Source organism: Typopeltis vanoorti, chromosome 17 (assembly GCF_054136105.1).
Source record: "Typopeltis vanoorti isolate ZY-2024b chromosome 17, IOZ_Tvanoo_1.0, whole genome shotgun sequence".
Lineage (NCBI taxonomy): Eukaryota > Metazoa > Arthropoda > Arachnida > Uropygi > Thelyphonidae > Typopeltis > Typopeltis vanoorti.
Genome location: NC_143565.1, coordinates 56040358 through 56067455, shown reverse-complemented (window position 1 = coordinate 56067455; position 27098 = coordinate 56040358). Strand labels below are relative to the sequence as shown.

General features: G+C 34.3%; 1 protein-coding gene across 1 annotated transcript in view; it reads left to right on the top strand.

Moving 5' to 3' along the window:
* The window catches only part of LOC150097410 (uncharacterized), a 299012-nt gene that overhangs the window by 255531 nt on the left and 16383 nt on the right, over positions 1-27098 (top strand). The window contains exons 9-10 of the mRNA XM_090407040.1: positions 5751-5857; positions 18804-18915. Of these exons, the coding sequence (XP_090263166.1) occupies positions 5751-5857; positions 18804-18915 (219 nt within the window). The remainder of the gene's footprint in view (positions 1-5750; positions 5858-18803; positions 18916-27098) is intronic.

Below are 27098 nucleotides of genomic sequence, written 5' to 3'. Positions count from 1 at the left end.
TAGAAAAATATGAAGAAAAAAGAAAATTAAAAACAAAAATAAACAGACATACCTCAGAAGAAAACAGGAAGAAATACAAGCAACTCAAAAATGAAATTGTTAAAATCTGCAGACAGGCTAAAGAAAACTGGCTAAACAAAAAAGCAGAAAAATGCAATGAGGCATATAAATACCATAACTCAAAAACATTACATAATAACACAATTAAAGAAATTACAAAACAACTTTTCACCAGTACCTCTAACAATGATCAACCATCAGGGCGAGGAAACAGGGAATCCAAATGCGATAAAGGCAATATGGATGGAACATTACCAAGAAACCTTTAAGAATGAAAACAATAACTATTTAATAACAAAGCCCCACACTAACTCAAGACATAGAACCTTAATGATCCTTCCATCGGAAGTGGAGAATGCTGTAAAGCAGATGAAATCTGACAAAGAACTAGGGATAGATCAAATCCCATCGGAACTCTGGAAAGAAGGAAAGCAAACAACTTTAAAATTCCTTACCACACTTTTCAACAAAATCATTAAAACAGGAGAAATACCAGAAGATTAGAGAACAGGAATTATCATATCAATTTACAAGAAAGGTGATAAGAAAAATTGTTAAAACTACAGACCAATCACATCACTCAGCCATGCTTACAAAATTTTTACAAGAATCTTGAAGAACAGAATAAAGAGCACATATGAGATCATTCTTAGTGCTTCAGAAAGGCTTCACAGGCAGGCTTCAGAAAGAATCTCTCCACATTGGATCAGATCTTCAGAATACAAAGCTAGCAGAATTATACTGGGAACATAACAAAAATATCTATTACTGTTTTATAGATTTTAAACAGGCATTTGACTCAATAAACAGAGTAACCTTATTAAGAATATTAAAACAGAAACAAATCGATGAAGATACCCTAAACTTCTTAGAAAAATATTTTAGTCTCACAGAAGCAATAATTAAATTCAGTAGTACAACAACAGTTGTACTACTGAATAAAGTAAAGGAGAAAAAGGGGTCAACCTAAATGATTATAATCTTAATAACATAAAATATGCAGATGACATTGTAATGATAGCAGACAAAAGAAAAAATGGTGAACCTAATAACCAAACTAAACAATACGGCTAAAGAATACAGCATGACCGTAAATACAGACAAAACAAAAATCTTGATAATTGGAAAAAATGAAGAAAGACTAAACTTCTCCTTGAATGGATCAACAATTGAACAGGTAAAACAATTCAACTTTAGGAACAGTAATAATAACAGAACGCCTACATACCATGACCACTATTAAACATAGAATATCGACTGCATGATCATCATTTAATAAGCTAGGTAAAATCTGGAAAAATAATAAAATCACCAAACCTCTAAAAATAAAATTATATAATGCAGTTATAATACCCACTGCTAAATGAAACAAGCAGTGATGACAGCACAGTGATAAAAAAACACTGACCAGGCATGCAGTCAGGAATACATATCCATACTTGAAGTAGAAAAAGCCATCAAAGGCTTGAAATGTGGAAAGGCAACAGGGGTAGATGATATTCGACCAGAAATGCTGAAGTATGGTGGTATAAAAGTCTTACAGTGGCTGCACTGCATAGTTCAGAAAGCCTGGACAGAGGGACAAATTCCTGATGATTGGAGTAGAGCTCTCATAGTACCCATATATAAAAAGGGAAATAAAACTGAATGTGAGAATTACAGAGGTATTTCCCTACTGAGTGTTCCTGGCAAGGTCTATGCCAGTATACTTGAGAAACGGTTGAGAAGAATTGTGGAAGAAAAGCTTGGTAAAGAACAAGCTGGATTCAGGCCAAATAGAGGCTATCAGAATCAGATCTTCACTTTACGACAAATAGTCGAGAAAGCATGGGAATATAACAAAGATCTGTATTTAAGTTTTGTCGATTTGGAAAAGGCATATGACAAGGTACCAAGGGAGAAGCTATTCAATACGCTGCAGTTATATGTTGTCAATGGGGCATTATATCAAGCAATACTTAGTCTTTATTTGAGTTGTAAGTCAGCAGTTAGAATTGAAGGAAGTACAGGAAGATGGTTTAATGTTAAATCTGGTGTGTGAGACAAGGATGTACATTATTCCCTCTGTTATTCATTATCTATATGGATCACATTATGAAGGAAAGTGGTATTAAACACGATATCAGAATTGGAGATGTTAATGTCAGCTCTTTGCTTTATGCGGCTGATGTTATACTTCGAAATAAATCCGCTACAAGTCTGCAAGATTCTCTGACTAAATTGAATAACTGTTGTAATAGATATGGTATGAAGGTCAGCAATAAAAAGACAAAGACAATGAAAATAGGCAGAATCATTGAAAATGTCAACTGTGTTGTGAATGGAGAACCTGTGGAACAAGTAAAACATTTCAGCTACTTAGGCACGATTTTTACTGAAGATGGTAAATTAAATGTAGAAATAGACAACAGAATCAGCAAAGCTGGTATGGTGGGAAGTCAATTGAATAAATTTATATGAAATAAAAAAGAAATTAGTCGGAACACTAAATTAGCTGTATACAAGACAGTGTTCAAACCAGTTTTAACTTATGGATCTGAGAGCTGGGTCAGAAGTAAAACACTTGACCAAAGACTAGAGACTGCAGATATGAGAGTCCTGAGAAAGATTAGAGGCGTGAACAGATGGCATCAATGGCAATATCATATTAAAAATGAGGATATTAGGAAAGAACTTGACATTGTCAGCATCCAGGAATGCATTAGCAGAGCTAATCTCAGGTGGTATGGTCACTTAAATAGAATGGGAGAGGAAAGATTAGCAAAACAAGTGTTCTCTGCCAGGTTGGCAGGAAAACGACCCAGAGGAAGACCAAGATATAGGTGGATTGATACGGTACAAAGTGCCTTAGACGATAGGAATATAAGATCTGATAATGTTGGAGTCTTGACAAGTAACAGACTGATTTGGAGGAAAATTGTAGATAGGAAGTTAGTAATGATGTAATTTTTTCATGTAGTACTGTCATATCCTGTACACCCCTTGAGGGTACATAGCAGGAATTTGATGATGATGATGATAATACCCACTGTGCTATATGCTTCAGAAACTTGGACACTCAAGAAGACAGAGATACAAAAACTGGAGGCTTTCAAGATGAAATGTCTCAGAAAAATAAATAAAACAAAAGAGACAGAAAAGAAAACAAATGAAACTGTGAGACAAGACCTAAAATATGCAGACTCATTAATCGAAAAGATCAAAAGAAGATAACTTCAGTGGTGTGGACATGTCAAGAGAATGCCATCAAAAAGAAACCCAACCTTGCTCTGTATGCAAGAATAAAAGAAAAAAATAAGACCAATTACTAAATGGATAGCAATAAAGGTCAACTCGGGATTACAAACATATAGACAGCTCACCAGCCACGCAAGAAACTGAGACTCCTGGAGGTTGTTGTGGAAACATGGAAGACTCAACCTGTACCCGACGGAAGAGGACAGTAAGTAAGTGTATTTACCACCATGTTTCTGAATTAAATGAAACAGGGCTTGATAATCTCATATTGCAACTGCCTCAGTCCATACTCGTATAATAGGTGATTCCAATGGTCATAACACTCTGTGGGGTAGTGCTAGCATGAATAGAGTGGGCCATATCATTGAGCAAATGCTCAGCAACCATGAACCCTCCCTTATTAATAACAGAGTAAATACCTTCTTCCATATGCCTAACTGCGCTTAGTCTGCAATCAATCTTACAATCTGCTCCTCTGCCATTTTTTAAGCCAGCACATAAGCCTAAATACTAAACTAAAAGAATTATTAGTCTTCTTCATTTAACTGGTTAGTTTCAAAATTTTCATTACATTGTTTAATTATGTAATTGATTATTCATTTGGTTTGAAGAAAATCTCAAGGGCATACTATACTGATGAGATTTTCAAGAAACTAATGAGGCTAGGGATCCTGTAGCGATGGTACAGTGGGAATTTAAGTTCAGGGGATGCAAAATTGGTGAGAACAATACAGAGGACAACAGTGGCCCTGAGAAGGATATTGATGATGCTTTATGAGGTTTTATTACATCTGTACTCAGATTTGGTTTCCAGGATTTCAAGAGGATGAGAAGTGATGAAAAGAGTCAAGTGGCTAATAACTTACATAATATTGAGACTGTGAAATAAGAACTACAAACCCTAGTGAATAAGGATAGGAGACGGTGATATGATCATCACATACAAGCTGGTAAAAGGATTTTATAGAATGGAGACTGTTGAAATCTCTCATTGTACAATGAGTAGGTGTGAGGACCAGATTTTTCTCTTGGCTAATGATGATGGAATAGATTTCCAGTGGAAATGATGAATGTGTTTTCTGTGACTTAATTTGAAAGAAATGATGGGTCTCTTTGATTCCCTGGTGGATCCCATATAATAATAATAATAAAATTAGCAATAAAAACACAAAAACTATGAAAATTGGCAGGAACTTTGAAAACCACCTACATCCTTATTAGGGATCCTATATAGCAAGTAAAACATTCCAGCTATTTAGGCACGATTTTTAGTGAAGATGGTAAATTGAATATTGAAAAAGACAATGGAATAAGCAAAGCTGATATGGTAGGGAGTCAAATGGTTAAATTTATATTGAATAAGAGAGAAATTAGCCAAAATACCAAAGTAGCAATATACAAGACAGTGTTCAAACCAGATTTGACTTTTGGATCTGAGAGTTGAGTAAGAAATAAAGCATTTGAAGCTGGAGACTATAGGAAAGGTTTGACAGATGGCATCAATGGGATATTAGGAAGGAATTTAACATTATTGACCTTCAGGAATATGTTATCAGAGTTATCTCAGGTGGTATAGTGTCATCTATACCAAAATTCACCTATAATCTAATAGAGGTGCCAGACTATCCAATGCCAGAAAATTGATAGTGGACATGTACTAAGAAGTTCCTTAGAAAACCAGAATATAAGATCTGACGATATCCATCCTAACATATAACAAATTCATTTGGAGGAAAATTGTCACTAAGGAGTTATTATGAATGTAAACTTTTCATGTAATACTATCATAATATCCTTTACACTACTTAAGGGTACATATCAGTAATTTGATGATGGTGGTGGTGATGATGATAATAATAATATTATAGTTACCAGGATCCTTTTAAAATTTGTTCTCAGTAAATATTTTAGGAATTGCAATGCCAGTAGTTTCCAGAACTCTGAAATCATCAGCTTTAGTATTCCTAAATGAATTTTATAGCTTATAAATATTTTATTCAAATATTTAGCAAAACAAGTGTTCTCTGCCAGGTTGGCAGCAAAACGACCCAGAGGAAGACCAAGATATAGGTGGATTGATACGGTACAAAGTGCCTTAGACGATAGAAATATAAGATCTGATAATGTTGGAGTCTTGACAAGTAACAGACTGATTTGGAGGAAAATAGACAGGAAGGTAGTAATGATGTAATTTTTGTCATGTAGTACTATCATATCCTGTACACCCCTTGAGGTTACGTGGCAGGAATTTGATGATGATGATGATGATGAATATTTTATTCTCAATAAGGTGACTTTTAACTATTTACAATTTAGGCAATAATAATAATAATTAAATTAAAATAAAATAAATAATAATAAAATTTAGAATTTTATTATACTATTATATATATATTACTATACCTTTTTGTGTATTGTATAGATTAACTCATTTCTATTCTATTTTTATGCAGTATTATTTAGGTCTTGGTCATCTGCCAAATTTGCAATATCTGAGATTAATAGGCGGTGGTGATATCCTTGATTTTGGACTTGCAGAAGCCCTTAATCACTTAAAAGAGTGAGTTTCTTGCTTATTCATAAGAAATGTTTTCTTATCAGTATTATCTTTAAAGGTACCTGTGGCATAACTATAAATAATAAAAGTACAGATATTTCATACTGACATTAACAATACATCATCAGTTTAGACAACAAGCAATTCAAAGGAATGGAATACAGAGTACATAACAGTCGGTGGATTACCAATTAAAAACTGTTGCCGCATGCTAGAAATTAATATTAATAAAGAATATTATTAAAATTATTCTTAAAAACTTTGTTTTGATTGTTACATAAGATAGGAATCTCTCAAACTTCTGGAACAGAGAGACAATTGTTTCAATTCAGAATTGGCCAATGTAAACGGGCTTCGCAACTTTCTTTGAAAAGGCGTTCATATTTAAATTTGCATCTATGGAGAAGACGAGCTTTATCCCACTGGATAGCGTGTTTAGTGTCAATACTATGTTGTGCCAGACCAGACTTTTCAGATTTCATGTATTCGTAATATTGATGTTCATTCATTTTTTTTCCACAGAACAGCCTGTTCTGCAGAAAAATATGTTAGATTACATTCGCACGGTATCTAGTAATTGCCAACTAATGATAGAGGTGCTAGTTTGTCTTTTGTATAGTAACAGGTGAGAAATTTTGTTGATCAGAAAATATGTGGGAATGAGGTGATACTTCTTCAAAATTCTTCCATTCAGTTCCAAGATGCCAGAAATATAAGGGATTGGAACCCTGCGGTCTGTTGAAGAATCCTGAGGTATTAGAAGATAAGAGTCAGTTATCTGCTGGATTTGATTATGGTTGTAACCATTAAATTCCATTAATGTTTTGATAGTGAAAAGTCCTTGTTGTAAGCTTGAGGGAGAGGAGCACACTTTATGCGCTCTATTAATTATCATTATTATTATTATTAAAGACTTGATAACACCAGTTTTTTGAGAGGTGTGATGAGCAGGCTTTTGATGAATATATCGGCCAGTAAAGATAGGTTTTCGATAAATACTGGTTGATAAATTACCAGAGGCTGTGCATGTAAGAAGGAAGTCCAAGAATGGTAAACTACCAGCCTTTTCTTTTTCCATGGTGAACTGAATGCATGGGTGAAGGCTATTGATCTGTTGTAGGAAAGTAGTAAGTTCCTCTTCAGATTGCGCCCAAATAGCAAAGACATCATCAACATAACGAAATCGAAGTGAGGGTTGGGGATGAATGGATGAGAACAAGGTGTCTTCCAGATGGTTCAAAAAATAGTTTGCCAAAGGTGGAGATAGAGGACTATCCAGGGCAGTACCTTCAACTTGTTTATAGATCTTGTTTTTCCAGCTGAAATATCCTGAACGTATAACAAGTTCAGAAATCTTGGCAATATCGGGAGTGTAATCATCATGTAGTAAATTAACAGTGTCAGATAATGGAATATTGGTAAAGAGGGAAACAATATCAAAGCTGACTAACAAGTCTGACTCTTGTATTTGAACATCCTTGATTTGTTCAAGAAAATGTGTAGAATTTTTGATGAAAGATTATCCAGTATGGGCAGTTAATAAACGTGACAGAAATTTAACAATTTTATAAGTGGGAGAGTCGGTACAATTCACAATGGGTCTTTTTGGATAACCTTCTTTATGAATTTTTGGGAGGCCATATAAATGAGGAGTTCTTTCAAAATGATTTTTTGCATAACATCGAAAGCAATCTGTTGGGACTTTTCGCAAATTGCTAAATTTCTCTCACATTTATTAACTGTTCCAACACCTCGGGATTCTTCAACAGACTGCAGGGTTCCAATCACTTACATTTCTGGCATCTTGGAAACAATTGGCAGAATTTTAAAGAAGTATCATCTTGTTCCCACATATTTTCCGATCAACAAAATTTCTCACCTGTTACTATCTACAAAAGACAAACTGGCACTATCATTAGCTGGCGTTTACCAGATACCGTGTGAATGTAATCTAACATACTTTGGACAAACAGACCATTCCATGGAAAAAAGAATTAATGAACATCAATATTATATCGAATACATGAAACCTCAAAATTCTGGTCTGGCACAACATAGTATTGACACAATAAACACAATATCCAGTGGGATAAAGCTCGTCTTCTCCATAGATGCAAGTTTAAATACAAACGCCTTTTCAAAGAAAGCTGTGAAACACATTTACGTCAGCCAAATCTGAATCAATACAATTGTCTCTCTCTCTCTCCCAAAAGTTTGGGAGATTCTTATCTTATGTAACCATAAGATAATAAAATTATTCTTAAAAAAATAGTTTTTTTAAGAATAATTTTAATAATATTCTTTATTAATATTAATTTCTAGCATGCGGCAACAGTTTTTAATTGGTAATTCACCGACTGTTATGTACTTTGTATTCCATTCCTTTGAATTGCTTGTTGTCTACACCAGCATTTACGCCAAACTTTTCCTATGATGGAACATTTCACAAATCCTGAAATTTTAATGGAACATCTTGGTTCGAGTCGAGTATCATCGGTCTCATATTCAGTGTAAAGCTAAGTGCACACTATCGCTGAAGCAGGCTGTATCACATTACATTGACCTTGCTTGTGACTGCACGTTTCCTAGAATAGATACCTCCATAGTTCACTTGCGATCGGAAGTGTCGAGAACTGCGGGCGGCTGAGTCAAGGCCAGCGTGAGGTGGCCTTAATAGCACAATCCACATGCAGAGTGAGGAGCTCCTGATTTTCAAACAATGTTTGAACTTGTCGCAGTATTTAAAACCATTCCAGGCTCATATTAATTTTGATAATTTTGCATGGAACACTTATTCATTTTCTGCGGAACACACTTTGGGAAACCCTGGTCTACACTGATGATGTACTGTTAATTTCACTACAAAATATATGTACTTTTATTTCATTAAAGTTAATCACTATGGTTATCGTATAATTTATTACTTATTAGTGTTATATTAAAAAATAACATTTTGCAAAGTAGTGTTTCTCAAAAGTAGTCATAAATATCTCATGGTGTTACAGGGTTTTTTTTTTTTTTTTTCAAAAAAGAAAGGAATTAGGCTGCTAAATGCAGGCTACATATGCAAGAATAATAATAAAAAAAAGAAATTAAATAGTATTGATGATATTAGAACAGCAGATTGGATTCTGAAAAATGATGATGTTGCATAGACTCAATTTTTACTCAGTTTATTCTAAAAAAGAAAAGAGAATTTCAAAAAGAAAAACATGTGGCCTTCATTGATTAAGAAAAAAAGCCTTTGATAAAATTAATGGACAAAAATTATTTAAAATTGATTTAAATATATCAATTACTAATTATATATCAATAACTAATTGATTTAAATATATCAAATCAGCTCTTATAGTCTGTTCAAGATATATACATAGGAAATAAAATAGCAGTCAAATTAGAACAAATATCAGAATGAAAAGACATATCAAGAGGAGTATACCAAGCATGTATCCTATCATCTCTACTTTTTAATATATACATACACTGTAGCTCACCCCCCCCCCCACTCTTATCTGCTATTTCAGTTATCCATGGTGAATCCTGGTCCATAAATATTAAATGGAAAATTCCAGAAATAAACAATTTATAATTACGTTGGCAAAGTGGCTACTAGATGGAAACATTATTTCAAAGCCGAATGTTTGTAGATACTATGAACGTTTCTTAAGTTGACTTGAGAACTTACAAGAATACAATCCTTGGCATCTCTGAGTTGAATTGCAGAGAGGCCTCTGAATTACTTAAGTTAGTTTGGAGGCTTCTGCAAGTGAACTCGGGGATTCCAAGGATTGTATTCTCATAAGTTCTTGGGTCAACTTATGAAACTTTCATAGTTTCTACAAACATTTGGCTTTGAAATAATGTTAGATCTAGTATCTACTTTGCCTAAGTAATTTTACTTCACCAAAATGAAGCCTTATGGCTCTTTCTTTTAGTAATAAACAATTTATAAATTTTGAATTGCATGCCATCCATGATGAATTCTTGCATCATCCTGCCCACGATGTGAATCACCCCTATGTCCAGCATATCCATGCTGTACCACATATGCTACCCACCCATTACTCACTTAGTAGCTGTCTGAAAATATTAAATGAAAAACTGCAGAAATAAACAATTCCTACTTTTTAAATTGCGCACCGTTCTGAGTAGTTCTCGGTTATCAGATTGGCTGTCGCAGTAATCGCAGTGCTTGTGTTCAACTTAATAATGGCCCAAAGTGCAGCAGTAGTGATGCTGGCAATTCAGATATGCCAAAGAGAAGCTGTAAATATAATAAATAAATAATAAAGAAAAATATAAGCTGGGGTTGCTAAGATTCCATTCACATTTAGATATCTTTTATTACGGTATGTTGTTATCATTGTTCTATTTTATTATTATTGATAGGTATGTATGTATGTATAGGAAAAAACATAGTATATATAGAGTTCGGTACTATCTGCAGTTTGGTATCCACAGGGAGGTCTTGAAACGTATCCTCTGTATCAGGTAGGAATAATGCATATAAAATTATAACAATCTGGAAACTGCATTCTATTTTATTATTATTGATAGGTATGTATGTATGTATAGGAAAAAACATAGTATATATAGAGTTCGGTACTATCTGCAGTTTGGTATCCACAGGGAGGTCTTGAAACGTATCCTCTGTATCAGGTAGGAATAATGCATATAAAATTATAACAATCTGGAAACTGCATTATCCGGTATACAAATAAACTCACGAATAAAAATAGATACACTGTTATTTGCAGATGATCAAATTTTATTAGTTACATCAGAAAATGATCTACAGAGATCAGTAAAATCATTAAATGAAATTTCAGAACAGTATAATATCAGAATATCACAAGTAAAGACAAAAATAATGGCTTTAAAAGGAGGAAACTCGGTAAGAAGTAAAATAGTGATAGATAATAAAATATTAGGCCAAGTAAATACTTGCAAATATGTGGAATGCGACGTATATGAAGATGAAAAAAATATAGACATTGAAATATCAAATTTGTTAAAGTGGTATAATAAATAATATATTTAAGCCATTCCTGGTACAAAAAATACACCTTAATCAGACTATATAATGTCCTTTCTAAACCAACTTTATTATATGGAAGAAAAACATGAACTATAAAAAAGAAGAATGAGATATAGATTCAATACTTCACGCACTAACTTTGTTTACACTTGGATAAAGGATTGAACCAAGAATATAATTTCTTGGCATCTTTAATTTATAGTATAACCAAGTGGAGAAACTTTCAACATCTGTCTCTAATCCAGAGTATTTTAGTAATAAGGGGCGACACCTTTTGGCTACATGTATATGGAAAAATGACTTCTGCATTACTTCAATCTTTTTATCATTTCTGGGTCTGGCTCCCACTGATGAGATCAAAACTGTAAAGATCAAAACTGGTCTAGGCAGTGACCCTTCCTAGCATAGCATTGTACTTCATGCAAAGCCCATAAGATGTGCTTTGCATGAAGTGTAGGCAATACAGTCACTTCCAGCAATTAATTTTCCTGTGATGAATTGTGTGGACGCACATTCCAAAGACACTTACCACTTTAGTCAATCTTCTCTGGACCCTTTTTTTAATATATCCACTATGAAAACCATATGACCAAATATGTGCTCAGTTATCTATATGAGGCCCTGATCAAGGCTTTTAAGTTTAGTTTAAGTTATACAATGTAAACTGTTTATTTCTGCATGTTAAGGTCCTCCACATCATTGCCAAAATCTGATGTGATGACTTTACAACTTGTGCAGTGTGACTCTTGAACTTCAGATCCTTGTCCAATACCACTCCCAGATCTTTCATTTCCATAATGTCAGGATATGTTGCCAAATATCCTGTTTAATTGTCCTTTTGATATTACTGGTGGTTTCTTTCAAACAGAGAGCGAGAGAGAGAGAACCAATGTGAAAATAGAGGCAAATGTGCTGAGAATATTGCAAAGTATCACTGTGAATACAACAGTAGGATTAGATGGGCTATCTACCAATCTGTTACAAAATGAGAATATACCAGAGAATTGGCAGTATCTGTGACTAGGTTAATTCGAGTCTGAGTACAAGCATTGAAAAATTGAAGATAACGATATTCTGGATGGCTGAAATAATTTTGAAAGACTGTTTCTACCAAAGAACTGTGGCAGAAAATATTCAGGAGTACATATCAATATTTGAGTAGAAAAGGCCATCAGAAATCTAGAAGATGAAAAAGCTGCTGGAGTAGATGATATTCAACCAGAAATGTTCAAATATTGGAAGTATAAAAGTTTTTTCAGTGGCTACTACACCACATAATTCAGAAGACCTGTTAGAAGGTCAAAATCCAGATGAATGCAGTAGAGCTCTCTCATAGTTTCTATAAAATGCAGAATAAAACTGAATGTGAGAATTAACAAAAGAATTTCTCTAGTTAGTGTTTATGATAAGATTTATGCAAGCTTACTTGAGAAGGGACTAAGAAAAATTGTGGAAGAGAAACTTTCAGAACAAGTTGGTTCAAGCCAACTGTAGGTTGTCAAGATCAAATTTTTGTTTTACACAACAAATAGTTGAGAAATCATAGGAATACAACAAAGATCTGACCTTAAGTTTTGAATAGATCTAAATATCAGAATGTAAGTGGTCAACTTTATGAAAATTATTATATGGTAATGGATTAGCGCTTACAAATTAGGAAAATATTTATTATTTGTAGAATTTTTGGCTAGGTTTTCTAGCAATTGTCTTTAGTACATTTTTAGTTGACAGCATATATTGTCATGTACTTGCGATTTTATGTGTTCTTATTGTTTCTTTTAATTAACACAAGGAATAAGTAAAACTATTTATTTAAGACCATGTATTACTTTGTAATTAATTATCATCTTGGTGATGATAATTAATTACAAGGTAGACAATGGATTGATTTGAAAAAGTAAGAGCTGCATGATGTTATACACAAAGCAACTCAATGGTATAACTAAGGGAATATTGTAATATTAATTATTCATTAACTATTAAAAAAAAATAGTGATGTGTGATTAGAATAAACTTTCCCATATCTAAGATAGAGAGAGAGGCAGTCATTCCAATTTAAGTTTAGATGGTGAAGTATGACTTTAGCACTTTCTTAAAACAAACGTTCAAATTTATACCAACATCGATGAAGTAAGCATATTTCAGACCATAGGATATAGTGGTCTGTACATGCTGTGCCAAGCCATATTTCTCACATTTACTGTTGCTGATATTTTTCTTGTATTCTCTTTTCTAATGAGTGTCTAGTTTGTCCAAAGTAAGAATGATGACAGTCACAAGGAACTTAATAGACACCAGGAATAGCTAGAGGAGACAGTTCATCTTTGGAAGAAGGAAACCATGCTGATTATTTGGTGATAGGAAGAAAAATAACCGCTGAATTGTATTTCTTAAGAATTCTGGAAATGGGTTCTGAGATACTGAAATGTAAGGAATTGAACTGACGTACTGTTTCCTTGTTATTTGAGCTAGGACTATAGGAATTAAAAAGCTGTTACGAGAAGCATTGAGTTTTATATATTGTTTGATGCTTAAAGAGTTCCTGCTGTAATAGTTGAGGTGTAGAACAAATAGTATGAACACATCATAATAAAATTTTTATAATTCCAGTCTTCTGTGGGAAATGTCAGCCAATTTTTGTTGAATATAGTTGGCTTTTGATAAATGAAAGTAATTAATTCACCTAATAGTGAGTGGAAGAGTAGAATATCTAAAAAGGATAATTTGTTGTCTTTTTCCATTTCCATAGTAAATTTAATTTGTGGATGTAGATTATTTATATTAGATAAAAAAAAGTGGGCAGTGTCCCATTATGGGACTACTTAGCAATGTAAATACTGTGTATACATGTAAAATATTTCATCTATTTAGACAGTTTTAGTGAAGATTGCAAATAAAATGTGGAAATACACAATAAAATGAGGCAAAGTTGGTATGGTGTGGAGCATGTTGAATAAATTTATATGAAATAAGAGGGAAATTAGCCAAAACTAAACTAGCAGTGTACAAGACAGTCTTCAAACCAGTTTTAACTAATGGATCTGAGAATTGGGTGAGACAGTTATAAGAGATTCTGAGAAAAATTTGGAAAGTGAACAGATGGCATCAGTGGCAGAGTCATATTAAAAATTAAGATATTAGGAAAGAACTTGGCATTGTTGGCATTCCTGAATGCTAACATTCACCACAAAGTGAGCAGAGTTAATCTATGGTATAGGCACTTAAACAGAAATGGAGAGAAAAAAGGTTAGCAAAAATGGTGTTTGATGCATGTCAGGAAAAAGACTTACCTACATGGAGAGCTGAAAAGTGATAGAGTAATTTTGAGGATAATTTTAGTGATGACTTACGTGTGGCTCTTTCAGAAAAGGAGCCTCGCTTCAAAAGTATTATTATGAATAAACAACAACAACATAGCCATTAAAAATTGAGATATTGTTTTGTATGTATATGTAAATGTATGTGTTTATTTTTCAATAAATAAATTATCTTGCAATAGATGTAATTTCCTAAATAAAGAAATAGAAACACATTTTACAAGGGGGTGCGAGAACTTATTTTTAGATTCAAGGGGGTGCTCATCACTAAAAAGGTTAAGACCCACTGTTTTAGATGAATGGTGTGCATGGGAAATATATGACTTCTGCATTACTTCAACCTTGGTATCTCTTCTGGGTCTGTCTCCCACTGATAAAACCTCAATAAAGAAAATCAAAACTGGTCTTGGTAGTGGCTCTTCCCATAATGCATAACATTATACACATCTGAAAGGATGTGTGCTTTGCATTATGGAATACTAAGGTAACTGATGTGAAGTCATTAGCCTCTTCATACAAGTAGCACAATCATGAAAATACTTCGCACGCAAACATTGTTTGCTTACACTTAGATAAAGGATTAAACCAAGAATATAATTTCTTGGTATCTTTAATTTTTAGTGAATAAGAATGTTGTACTTTGAGAAAGGGGTGTAGTTGGGAAAGAATCGCTTTATGAAGAAGTGGTTTACATCAGTTATTTACTCTATTTCTACAATTAAGTGACAATTGAAGTGGATAAGGGAACATAATGCCGGAAGGTGGCTGATCAACAAACTTCATAGAATAGTGTACTTTTCTAGTGTAGCATAAAGAAGAAAGAATGTGACCAAGGGTGTACCAAAGGGGCTGTGTACTGCTGTTTGATATATATGTTGATGATATTGGAAATGATTTTAGTAAAAATATCCACTTGTTTGATGAGGATGCTAAACTGCGATATAAAAGTGATGTGTTTGTTAAGGCCTTCAAGAGGATTTGAACAGACTTTGAATGGAATTCAAAGTATAGTGGTTGGAAACTGTATTGTTATAAATTTTTGGGCTGAAAAATTGCATTAAATGATGGTAGATTTCCTTTTAACGAATCTACCATTATTTTCCAAATTATAAGCTTAAGTTCAGAGGACACATTTCAGAAGTGGGCAAAATACAAAGGATCACTTAGATGTTGTTTATTTTTTAACGGTATATATTAGAACACAGAAACTAAGTAAATAATTAATTTATTACCTTATTGCTGATATTTCGCTGGTGTTATAACCAGCATCTTCACAGTTTGTCACAATACGCAAGACTATAACAACATCGTGTAATTAACGGACTAGTTAAACAAAATTGTAGCAGCAACACAAAGACTAGAGTCCTCATTTTTGGCACCCTCTATCTGAAAAAAAAAAAAAAAAAAAAAACTGTAGCTATCACATTAGAGTCCTAAAAAAAAACAAAAAAAAACTAGTTTTTTCTTAAGATGACTGCTCCCAGATCTTAGGCAAGTTAATACAGCCATATTTGTTGAGATTTGGAGTGTGTTTCAGGGCTTCTGTCGCCTCTAAGAACAATCTCTCTGACTTGTAAGAGCTTCTGTGTAGTACTTTTGTGTTTTTCCAGTTGATCCTGTGTGCAGGGGTATCCAGAGCATGGTCTGCTAAGCCCGACTTGCCATAGTGATAATTCCGGATGTATCTTTTGTGTTCGCTGATGCGGATGTTCACAGTTCTTCCTGTTTGACCGTAGTAGGCTTGATTACATGAGCAGGATACTTGGTAGACTCCTGGATGTGATAAAGGGGGGAATGCTGTCCTTGGATGAGCGGATAAGGGTTGCTAATTTGCTACATGGTCTGAATGTAGTGCGTAGTTTATGTTTATTAAGAATTCTTGAAATCTTATCGGATGTGCCTTTAATGTATGGGATGATGACTGTTTTGTTGTAGCTCTCTGTGGTGGATGGCAGGAGGGGTTTCTTAGGAGCGTTTAGTATTTTGTTTATCTTATGTGGATTATAGCCATTGGCCAAGAAGGTGTGGCTTAAGTAAGCCAGTTCAGCAGCAAGAGCATTGTCATTGGAACATATTGCTCTCGCTCTATGGCTCTCACTTACGCCACACCTTCTTGGCCAATGGCTATAATCCACATAAGATAAACAAAATACTAAACGCTCCTAAGAAACCCCTCCTGCCATCCACCACAGAGAACTACAACAAAACAGTCACCATCCCATACATTAAAGGCACATCCGATAAGATTTCAAGAATTCTTAATAAACATAAACTACGCACTACATTCAGACCATGTAGCAAATTAGCAACCCTTATCCGCTCATCCAAGGACAGCATTCCCCCTTTATCACATCCAGGAGTCTACCAAGTACCCTGCTCATGTAATCAAGCCTACTATGGTCAAACAGGAAGAACTGTGAACATCCGCATCAGCGAACACAAAAGATACGTCCGGAATTATCACTATGGCAAGTCGGGCCTAGCAGACCATGCTCTCGATACCCCTGCACACAGAATCAACTGGAAAAACACACAGAAGCTCTTACAAGTCAGAGAGATTGTTCTTAGAGGCGACAGAAGCCCTGAAACACACTCCAAATCTCAACAAATATGGCTGTATTAACTTGCCTAAGATCTGGGAGACAGTCATCTTAAGAAAAAACTAGTTGTTGTTGTTGTTGTTGTTTTTTCAGATAGAGGGCGCCAAAAATCGGGACTCTAGTCTTTGTGTTGCTGCTACAATTTTGTTTAACTAGTCCATTGATTACACCATGTTGTTATAGTCTCGCGTATTGTGACAAACTGTGTTTTTTTGCTCTGAAGATGCTGGTTATAAAGCGAAATATCAGCAATAAGTTAATAAATTAATTATTTACTTAGTTTCTGTGTTCTAATATATACCGTTAAAAAATAAACAACATGTTCGACAAACACATAAGTCTGTCCACACGTTTAAGGATCACTTAGATGTTAAAAAAACACACTGATGAGTAGAAACAAGGCAGTATTGCCCTCTTTTTAAGGCTGTAATGAGATATCCTTGACTATTATATTAAAATTTGACAACTTGAGTTTTAAGGGGATCAGGAAATGGTAAAGAGAATTCAGAAAAATGTAACCTAAAATAGTAAGAGGTATGTTGAATGCTTGCTTTAAGGATAGATTATCAAGCAAAATTTGCAACTTGTGGTAAGAAAATTTGCAAGATTGTAAACTTGGTAAGGAAAAATTTTAGAGGGAGATATATTAGAAACATAAGTTACTAAGGGGTTTTTCTTAAGATAGGTGCAGAAGAAATTTTTCAGTACATGTCAGGGAGCGAAAAAACAAGGAAATATCCCCCTACTTTCCCAGAAGCTGAGTAAAAGCATCACTAACAAGATGTTAAAATGGACTACATTTGTTTCTTGAAGAGCAGTGAACAAGTGGAATGGATTGTCAGGGTGGTGCAATTTTTTGTCATTGAATGAGTTTAAGAAGATGGATGATATATGTTGTATGAAGAGTGGTTAATGTGGACATCTCACAGTGAATCATAGGATTTCATGGCAAAATCTTCAATTGCATTTATGTTACAGAGATTTGAAGACTTTTTTTTTTGTTTTGTTTTTGGTAGTTTGGGAATTTGCTGTGACAGTGGTTTTTATAATGAAAGTAAATTGCATTAATTTGTGTTAACCAGTCTCAGTACCACTTTAATTGGATAATAAATACTCATAAGTTCTTTCTTGGTTGCTATATCATTCAAAAGTTTTAATGCTCATAATTAACTGAGCTAAGATATTAAGTATATTTATGATGATTTCTTGTTTATGCTGTTATCATTAAAACAGCATAATTAGCCTACTTAATGCACATTATGAAAAGTCACAAATCATTACGTACATCTACTGTTTTCTTCAGGAATCCTAAAAACAAAGTATTCAGCCATTGTGGTCATTATATAGGTGATGAAGGAACTACCATTCATTGAATTATTTAGCCATATTACCATAAAAATCAACTACTACTGTCTGGAATGCTGTAAAGATTATTTTATACCAGAAGAAACTAAGTAAATTCTCTAGAAGAAAAATTCCACCAAGAATTTGTTTTCAAATAATATAAGTTTGCATTTTATTTTGTTGCTAACTTAAGAAAAGGGCTTTAACTCCTGGTGACTTATTATTATATTGAATCTACTGTTATATTTCAAAAAAAATAAAATAAATAAAAAAATTTTGTCTTTTGAGTTTGTATTAATGATTAGCAACATTTCATAGTTTGTTATAGTGAATGAGGTTGTATGTTTATTCCCTAATAAAAATGGGATAATGCTCATGAATGTTATCATATTTAATTTTATAAACACTTTAGAAATAAAATTGTTTGTCACTCAGCAAGGTATCCTCCTATAAATAATAGGAGGCTGCATTGCACCAATGAAAAAAAATTATATAGAGATATTTTTTGTAAAGGCAATGTTATATGTGATTTTTTTTTTCTCATTAATATCAATAAAAATAGACCACTATAAAAGACTGAAAAGTTAGAACTAATAATAATAATATGAAATTTACAATAACAAACTTTTTTTTTTTTTCTGTTTGTCTAGATTATGCGAACTTCAGTTACTTTACTACAAGATTCCTAACATCTTGGGAGTGACTTTGCAAAAACTTCAAAAATTACGAAAATTTACTGTGTGGCCAAATACAACAGATGTGGTAGGTATTAACAGTATTTAACTTGAAATATAAACGTGAGCCATAAAGATAGCAACTTCAAAGAGCTTGCTGGGTTAGCACTATTATAAGTGATATTGAAAACAAATTCTTGCTAGTATGCAAAAAAATTAAAACACAATTTAGTTTCTTTTAAAAGATGTATACATGATTCTCTTAATCACATTCCATTTGAGAACCAACGAGTGTAATGCTATACTCTTGCTGTTTTTGGTAGTCCATAGTGAACTTGAAATATCCGTTATTTTTTCTGGTTAGCACCGGTGACTCAAAAAATAAAATATGCTGAAAGGCATTTCTGTTCTGGTATTTGACCTAATTTCCTTTCTGACCTGCATGCTGGGAGTTTCAAAGTCCCACTGTGATATGGATGTATTTGTAAATGGTAGTCGATGCTTTTCATCATATGATATGAGACAACCATCGTGCTTGTTGGAGGCTTGAAACAGCTTGAAGTAACTAATTCGATTTCTAATTTCTAGAGCAAATTTTCTGGATTATCCCACCCACATGTATGTGTGTGTGAGATCGGTTTACAGCCTTTCGTAGGGGACAGATTTACATTGCATGCGTGTAAGAAAAAAATAAAGCCTGAAAGAATATTATATTCTAATTTTTAATCTTATTTTAATCCTCATATATAAAAAAATTAGAATAAATATTCATTATGTTTTAACGCCATAGTCACAAAGCATCGCCTTTAAAAACTAAAGGTTTTGGAAGTTACTCGATGTCTACAAAAATACAACATTCAACATTAAGTGTTATCTTGATACTTAAATGATGAAACTGTGCCTGGTTGTCTGAAAAGTTCTTGACCTAACAATGAAAAAACTAATTTATAATTTCAAAATTATTTTTATTTTTCAACATAATCTCCCTTAAGGCTCATACATTTATTCCAGCGCCATTATCCGTTCCCTGTAGTGGTTCTCAGTAAGAGCTGCAAAATACCCTACAGCTGCAATCACTTCTTGATTCGAAGAAAAACACTGACCAGCGAGGAAGATTTTTAGTTTTGGAAAGAGATAGAAGTCAGAGGGAGCCAAATCTGGGGAATAGGGTGGATGTTCCAACAATTCATAATGCAGATACCTTAATTTTCCCTATTGCCAAAATACCTTTGTGGGCAGGTGCATTGTCCTAATGAAAGATGATTTTTTTTCTTCTGCAAACTGGGTATTTTCTCGTGAATTTTTTCGTCTAGTCTGGTCAAAAGATCAAAATAATATCCCCCAGTTATTGTTTTACCTTTTCAAGATAAACAAAATACCTTTAGCATCCCAAAACATCGGTGGCATGACTTTTCCTGCTGATGGAAATGACTGTCTTCTGTCCACTGTTTTAACTGCTGTTTGGATTCTGGTGTGTAATGGTGAATCCAAGTCTCATTCATAGTAATAAATCGATGCACAAAATCAGTTTTATTCTTATTAAAATGCTCCAAACACTGTTCAGAGATTTTCATACGAGTGCATTTTTGATCTGCTGTGAGCAAGCATGGCACCCATCTTTCGCAAAGTTTTTTTCATTTCAATTCTTCATGCAAAATATATCCTACACATTCTTTTGAAATGCCTATAGTCTTAGCAATTTCACACACTTTCACTCGCCAGTCATCCAATACCATATCGTGCGCTTGATCAATGATTTCTGGTCCAGCGCCATTATCCGTTCCCTGTAGTGGTTCTCAGTAAGATCTGCAAAATAGCCTTTTACACTTTTTGGACGTCCTTCACATGGATCATCTTCAAGGCTGGTACAGACACGTATGGCAGCCCATTTCTTAATTGTTGAAAACAAAGGAGAAGAGTGCTCATAAGCTTTTATGAACTTCGAATGAATTTCTTTTGGCATTAAACCTTCTTTTACAAAGAATATTATAACCACACGATACTCGATTTTTTCCATTTCAAGGGATACAGACAAAACTTTTGCTTCAGACAGCTGTATAAAACAAACTACTTGATAGAATGACATGCAATTTCACATGAATGCTTATGACAGATGTACCAACTTAGAAAAAAAAAATCTTGCTGATAGTGTTGCCATCTATGGATAATGTTTCAGACCATCCTCGTATCTACCTCAGTGTTGATATGCATCTCTGTAAAATCATCACCTGGATGATACACCTTTGCAAAATGATCACTCAACAACTGAACTATTTATTTTGGTTCAGTCGCCTTCCTACCTTAAGCATTTTTTAAAGTCATTCTACCATAGTCAATTTTCCTCTTACTTGCTACATAATGAAAAAACTCATTTGGGTTTACTTTCGCCTGCTTGGCTAATTCTCTCTCTCTCTCTCTCTCTCTCTCATAGTCTGATTTGGCCTTCCTTACCATACTAGTCACCCTTGTTGCTTGTGCTTTGTACTGCTCATGAGTATGCTGATCACTTTTTCTTTATATTTCCTCCACAGTTTTCTTTTTTTGTAGCTCTTGCTTTATATCCCTACTCATCCACTTAATTCCAATTTGGCTTATCCTTCTGATCTCGGGTATGCAATCTGATACTGCTACTCATAAGCATTATCTGAGCATTTGTCGTGCACTACTGACGTTCTTTCCTTGTAGCATTCCAAGACCCCCTCATAATCACCAGCCTTATGGTTGAGCATAAACCCCTTCTTGACAGAGAACTCCACATGTTTGGAACTTCCCAGAACAAGGTCGCATGGTCACTCTCCCCAGTTGGAAGCAGATTCTACCTTGGTTATTATTATTATTACGTGACACCTCCAGGGAGTCCAATTACTCATCGATGGAGGGTGCTGCTCTACAACTCTCTGTCTCCACCACTCATCCCACCAACCAGCATCATCATCTGTATCAACGCCATCTACCACCCATCACCACCACTAGTATTTTCACTGACAATCACAAATATCCATGCCCACGTTGGGATTTGAACCCCCAGGCTTTCGGCTGGAGAGCAGATTCTCTAACCATTCAGCCAACCAGGCTGAGATACATCTTCAGATGCTATTATCCGATCCAACACCCTCAAATCCTTACTTTCTTACTCTTCATTTTTGCTTCAACTAACAACTCTTTCTTATCTTCTCTAACTGCATATTTTCTACCTTTAAAATCATTTCTGCCAGCCAAAACAATTAAATTGTTCACTTCATTCTTCTGCATACTTACAGCATTACTAACATCGTTTATCTTCGCACCTTGAAGACATGCTTTTGTCGATGTCATTAAGTATGCCTCTTATCATCGAATCCCCACACAATACTTTCTCTTTTCTCCCAGTTTCTCGCACTTTTATGCTTTTCCCATTCACTCTTTCTTTCATTCTCCATTCTTCTGTACTACATGCCAATCATTTCTCCAGTTGCTCAAGCTCACATTTGTCCTGTGAAGGATTCCATGTAAGTGTGCAATTTCTTTCCACACTAGCATCTCATCATCCACATTATTACTTTCAACCACTTCCTTCAAACTCTCATTCATATTTTATGCACTATGATTCACTGCTTCCACTACATTCTCCACACACTATGACAATCCTGCCTTTATGGTTCTATATAAAACTATATGTAGTTTTATATGTAGCAAACCTGGATAATATTCTGTCCACCTGCTGTAAGAACATGGATAAGAAGTGTAGTTTGACAGTCATGTCCATTAGAAGGGGCAATAATCCTTCACGCTGAAAAGAACATTTAACTAGATTACTTTGCGTATGTAGTAGATATGTTCAGTTGCCTACAGCAAGAAACGCAGTTGCTTGCCATTTGCTCGGTAATCGGAATCTAAGTTATATCAGACTAAATACCTATGAGCTATATTCATTTTGCTGCTTGTTTTTATCGTATAATTATAGTTTTTAATGCCAGCACAAAATAAGAAATCCTTTCATACTTTCTTCACTTCCTATTGTATCACTTTGGAAGATCAATGTCACTATCAATTTTTTGGCTAATTATTTTACTCACCAGTACATTTTAAAATTCTCCCAGAACTTGATTGAAGATGATTATTTTTTGTCAAACAATTATTTTATAAATTTATGAAAATCTGAATCTAAAAATGAATACAGCCTCCATCTGTTCCAAATTAATTTTTTATTTTTTTAATTCATAATCTTAGTTTGAAGGTTAGTTCACAGATGGTGCGTAATAGTTCCTGCCTTTTGACTGGGATGGTGATGAGATTCAGCATGGATATAATGGCCAGTATGAGTCTTCTTTCTATAGACTGAGAAATGTAGGTTACCATCTGGTTGGCGAAGAATTAGAAGATCTAAAAAGGCTAACTGCTTATTTGATTCTATTTCAAGGGTAAACTGAATTCTTGGATGAAGTGCATGTAACTTAATGAGAAACTGTTGAAGTTCATCAGAAGAGCCATTCCAAAGAGCAAAAATGTCATCGACATATCTGAACCAATGAGTAGGTCTGGGAGAAATGTCGTCAAAGATACATTTTTCGAAATGTTCCATAAAGAAGTTGGAGATTACAGGAGAAAGAGGATTACCCATTGCTTTTCCTTCAATTTGTTGATACAACTTATTTTTAAAGGAAAAATAGCCAGAATGTATTACAAAATCAAATATTTTTACAATGTCTGAAGGAAATTCCTGTTGCAGTAATTCAATACTTTCAGATAAAGGAACATTTGTAAATAAAGAAATAACATCTAAACTGATCATGATATCAGAAACGTCCAAATGAAAATCTGAAATTTTATTTTTGAAATCTAAAGTTTTATATAAGTATCAGTTCTTCTAGTTGAGGAAGTGAGTAAATTTGATAAAAATTTTGTAAGTGGGACAACCTATACAATCTACAACTGGCCTCAATGGAATGCCTGGTTTATGAACTTTCGGAAGACCATACAATCTAAGTGGATGACTGAAGAAGGTTCTAAGTTTTTTCTTTTGATCTTCATTCCAAGTCGATACATTATCTATAAGAGAATTAAGTCTATTCAATTGGCTCCCAGTAGGATCCGATGTAATTTCCATCAGACATTGTAAAAATATTTGATTTTGTAATACATTCTGGCTATTTTTCCTTTAAAAATAAGTTGTATCAACAAATTGAAGGAACAGCAATGGGCAATCCTCTTTCTCCTGCTATCTCCAACTTCTTTATGGAACATTTTGAAAAACATATCTTTGACGACATTTCTCCCAGACCTACTCATTGGTTCAGATATGTCGATGACATTTTTGATATTTGTAATGGCTCTTCTGATGAACTTCAACAGTTTCTCACTAAGTTAAATGCACTTCATCCAAGAATTCAGTTTACCCTTGAAATAGAATCAAATAAGCAGTTAGCCTTTTTAGATCTTCTAATTCTAAAAATTCTAATTAAGATGTGGAAGCTTGTCCTTAGGAGAAGTAAGAAAGGGGGAGATGGTAACCTACATTTCTCAGTCTATAGAAAGAAGACTCATACTGGCCATTATGTCCATGCTGAATCTCATCACCATCCCAGTCAAAAGGCAGAAACTATTAAAACACTGGTTCATTGGACCAACTCCTTTTGTTCTTCAGACGATCTCTTACAGAAAGAACTGCAATATATTACTTCGAAAAACATATCTTTGACGACATTTCTCCCGGATCTACTCATTGGTTCAGATATGTCGATGACATTTTTGCTATTTGTAATGGCTCTTCTGATGAACTTCAACAGTTTCTCACTAAGTTAAATGCACTTCATCCAAGAATTCAGTTTACCCTTGAAATAGAATCAAATAAGCAGTTAGCCTTTTTAGATCTTCTAATTCTAAAAATTCTAATTAAGATGTGGAAGCTTGTCCTTAGGAGAAGTAAGAAAGGGGGAGATGGTAACCTACATTTCTCAGTCTATAGAAAGAAGACTCATACTGGCCATTATGTCCATGCTGAATCTCATCACCATCCCAGTCAAAAGGCAGAAACTATTAAAACACTGGTTCATTGGGCCAACTCGTTTTGTTCTTCAGACGAGCTCTTACAGAAAGAACTGCAATATATTACTTCTTCCTTTCTATCTAATGGATACAAGAATTCCTTCATCAAAAGAGCTTTGAGTAGTTTTAATATGGTTTCATCTTGAAATACAGAAGAAATAACACGCATTCCCATCCCTTATGTACAAGGCATCAGTGAACGTATAGCAAAAGTTTTATAACCACTGAATATTTTTGTTGCCTTTCAACCAGTCAGAAAAATCTCCCCCTTTCTTACTTCTCCTAAGGACAAGCTTCCACATCTTAATTATCCAGGTGTCTACCAGATTCCTTGTTCTTGTGGATTATCTTATTTCGGACAAACAGGAAGATCTGCCTCTATTCAACTAGAAGAACACCAGTCTTATATTCAGTACCTTAAACCTGAACAGTTTGGACTGATAGGTTGGTTCTCCTTGAATTCTGATAACTCGACACTTAGGGTAGCCCCTGAGTGTCATGTCTTCAAAAGGGGGTTCTGCCCCTCCTGGCGACTACGGCACCCAACCCTCCCCCCGAGTTCCGGACTGGTAGGCCGGTTCTCCTTGAATTCTGATGACTCAAATTTGGAAAACTCGAAAGGGGATCCCTCCCCCCCTGGCACCTATGGCTCCCCCCCCCCCAAGTTCTGGAAAGGTAGGCCGGTTCTCCTTGAACTCTGAAGGCTCGAATTTTGTAGACTTGACACTCAGGGTAGCCCCTGAGTTTCAAAACATTTCCAATAACTTGACAAAAAAGTTACATAAAAAGGCTTATCATTTTATATTATAGAGTAGATATATAGTTTTTTTTTTTTTTTTAGGAAATTTTATTGACCTTTTTAGTTATCTTACACTAGTTACTTAGGTGGTGCTTTTTGGAATTGTCAGTTATTGTTTAATTTTAGCTTGACATGTACTGAAGATGCCTGTGACACACAAGCGAAAATTATACTACTAAAAAAATCTTTTTATGTGAGATTTTCCATCATTAATTCTGTATTTATGTCTATTCACGGTATTCCCTTACTAAGAGTTATTGCTTTAGTTCAGACGTTAGCTTTTCAAAAATTATCATTTTGAGGAACAAATGAGACATTCTTTTCACGTGAAAACGGAAATGTTTTGAAATTTGTCGAATTTCTAGCCAAGTTTGGTCCAATAATGAATGAACATCTTCAAAGAATAAAAGATAAAGATACATATGTGCATTATCTTGGAAAAGATATTCAAAATTAAATAATAAACATCTTCGCTGATGCGATAAAAAAGAAAATTTTAGAATCTGTTGTTGCCGCAAAATATTTTTCCATAATTATTGACTGTACGTCCGACATTGGTCACACGGAATAAATGAGCATAGTACTTCGATTCGTATACACTAGTAATAGCATGGTTTCTATAAAAGAACACTTTTTTGGATTTATAGAAATAAAAAATACCACTGGAGAATTTTTATCAAATGAAATACCAGGAACTCTAGACAACTTTTCATTACCAATACAAGATTTACGAGGTCAAGGATATGATAACACCAGTATATGAAAGGTGATGTAAAAGGTGTGCAGCGACGAATTTCAAATATTAACCCGAGAGCAATGTATGTACCCTGTAGTTCACATTCATTAAATTTAGTAGTGAATTGCACTGCTAATACTTTAGATGCCACAGCATTTTTGACGTGGTACATCGTCTATATGTATTTTTTTCCAGTTCAACTCGTCGATGGGAATACCTCAAAAGACACATAAGTAATTTTACACTCAAACCAGTCTGTGATACACTATGGGAGAGTCGAATTGACTCATTAAAGCCCCTAAGATATAATTTGTCCGATGTTTGCGAAGCACTGCAAGAAATATCTCAAGATGATAGTTTATGTGGATTAAGTGGAAATACCATGAAATTAGACGCGAGTATTCTTCTTAAAATTTTATTATCATCATCATCAAATTCCTGCCATGTACCCTGAAAGGGTGTATAGGATATTATAGTACTACATGAAAAAAATTACATCATTACTAACTTCCTATCTACAATTTTCCTCCAAATCAGTCTGTTACTTGTCAAGACTCCAACATTATCAGATCTTATATTTCTATAGTCAGGGGCACTTTGTACCATATCAATCCACCTATATCTTGGTCTTCCTCTGGGTCGTTTTCCTGCTAACCTGGCAGAGAACACTTGTTTTGCTAATTTTTCTTCGCCCATTCTGTTTAAGTGACCA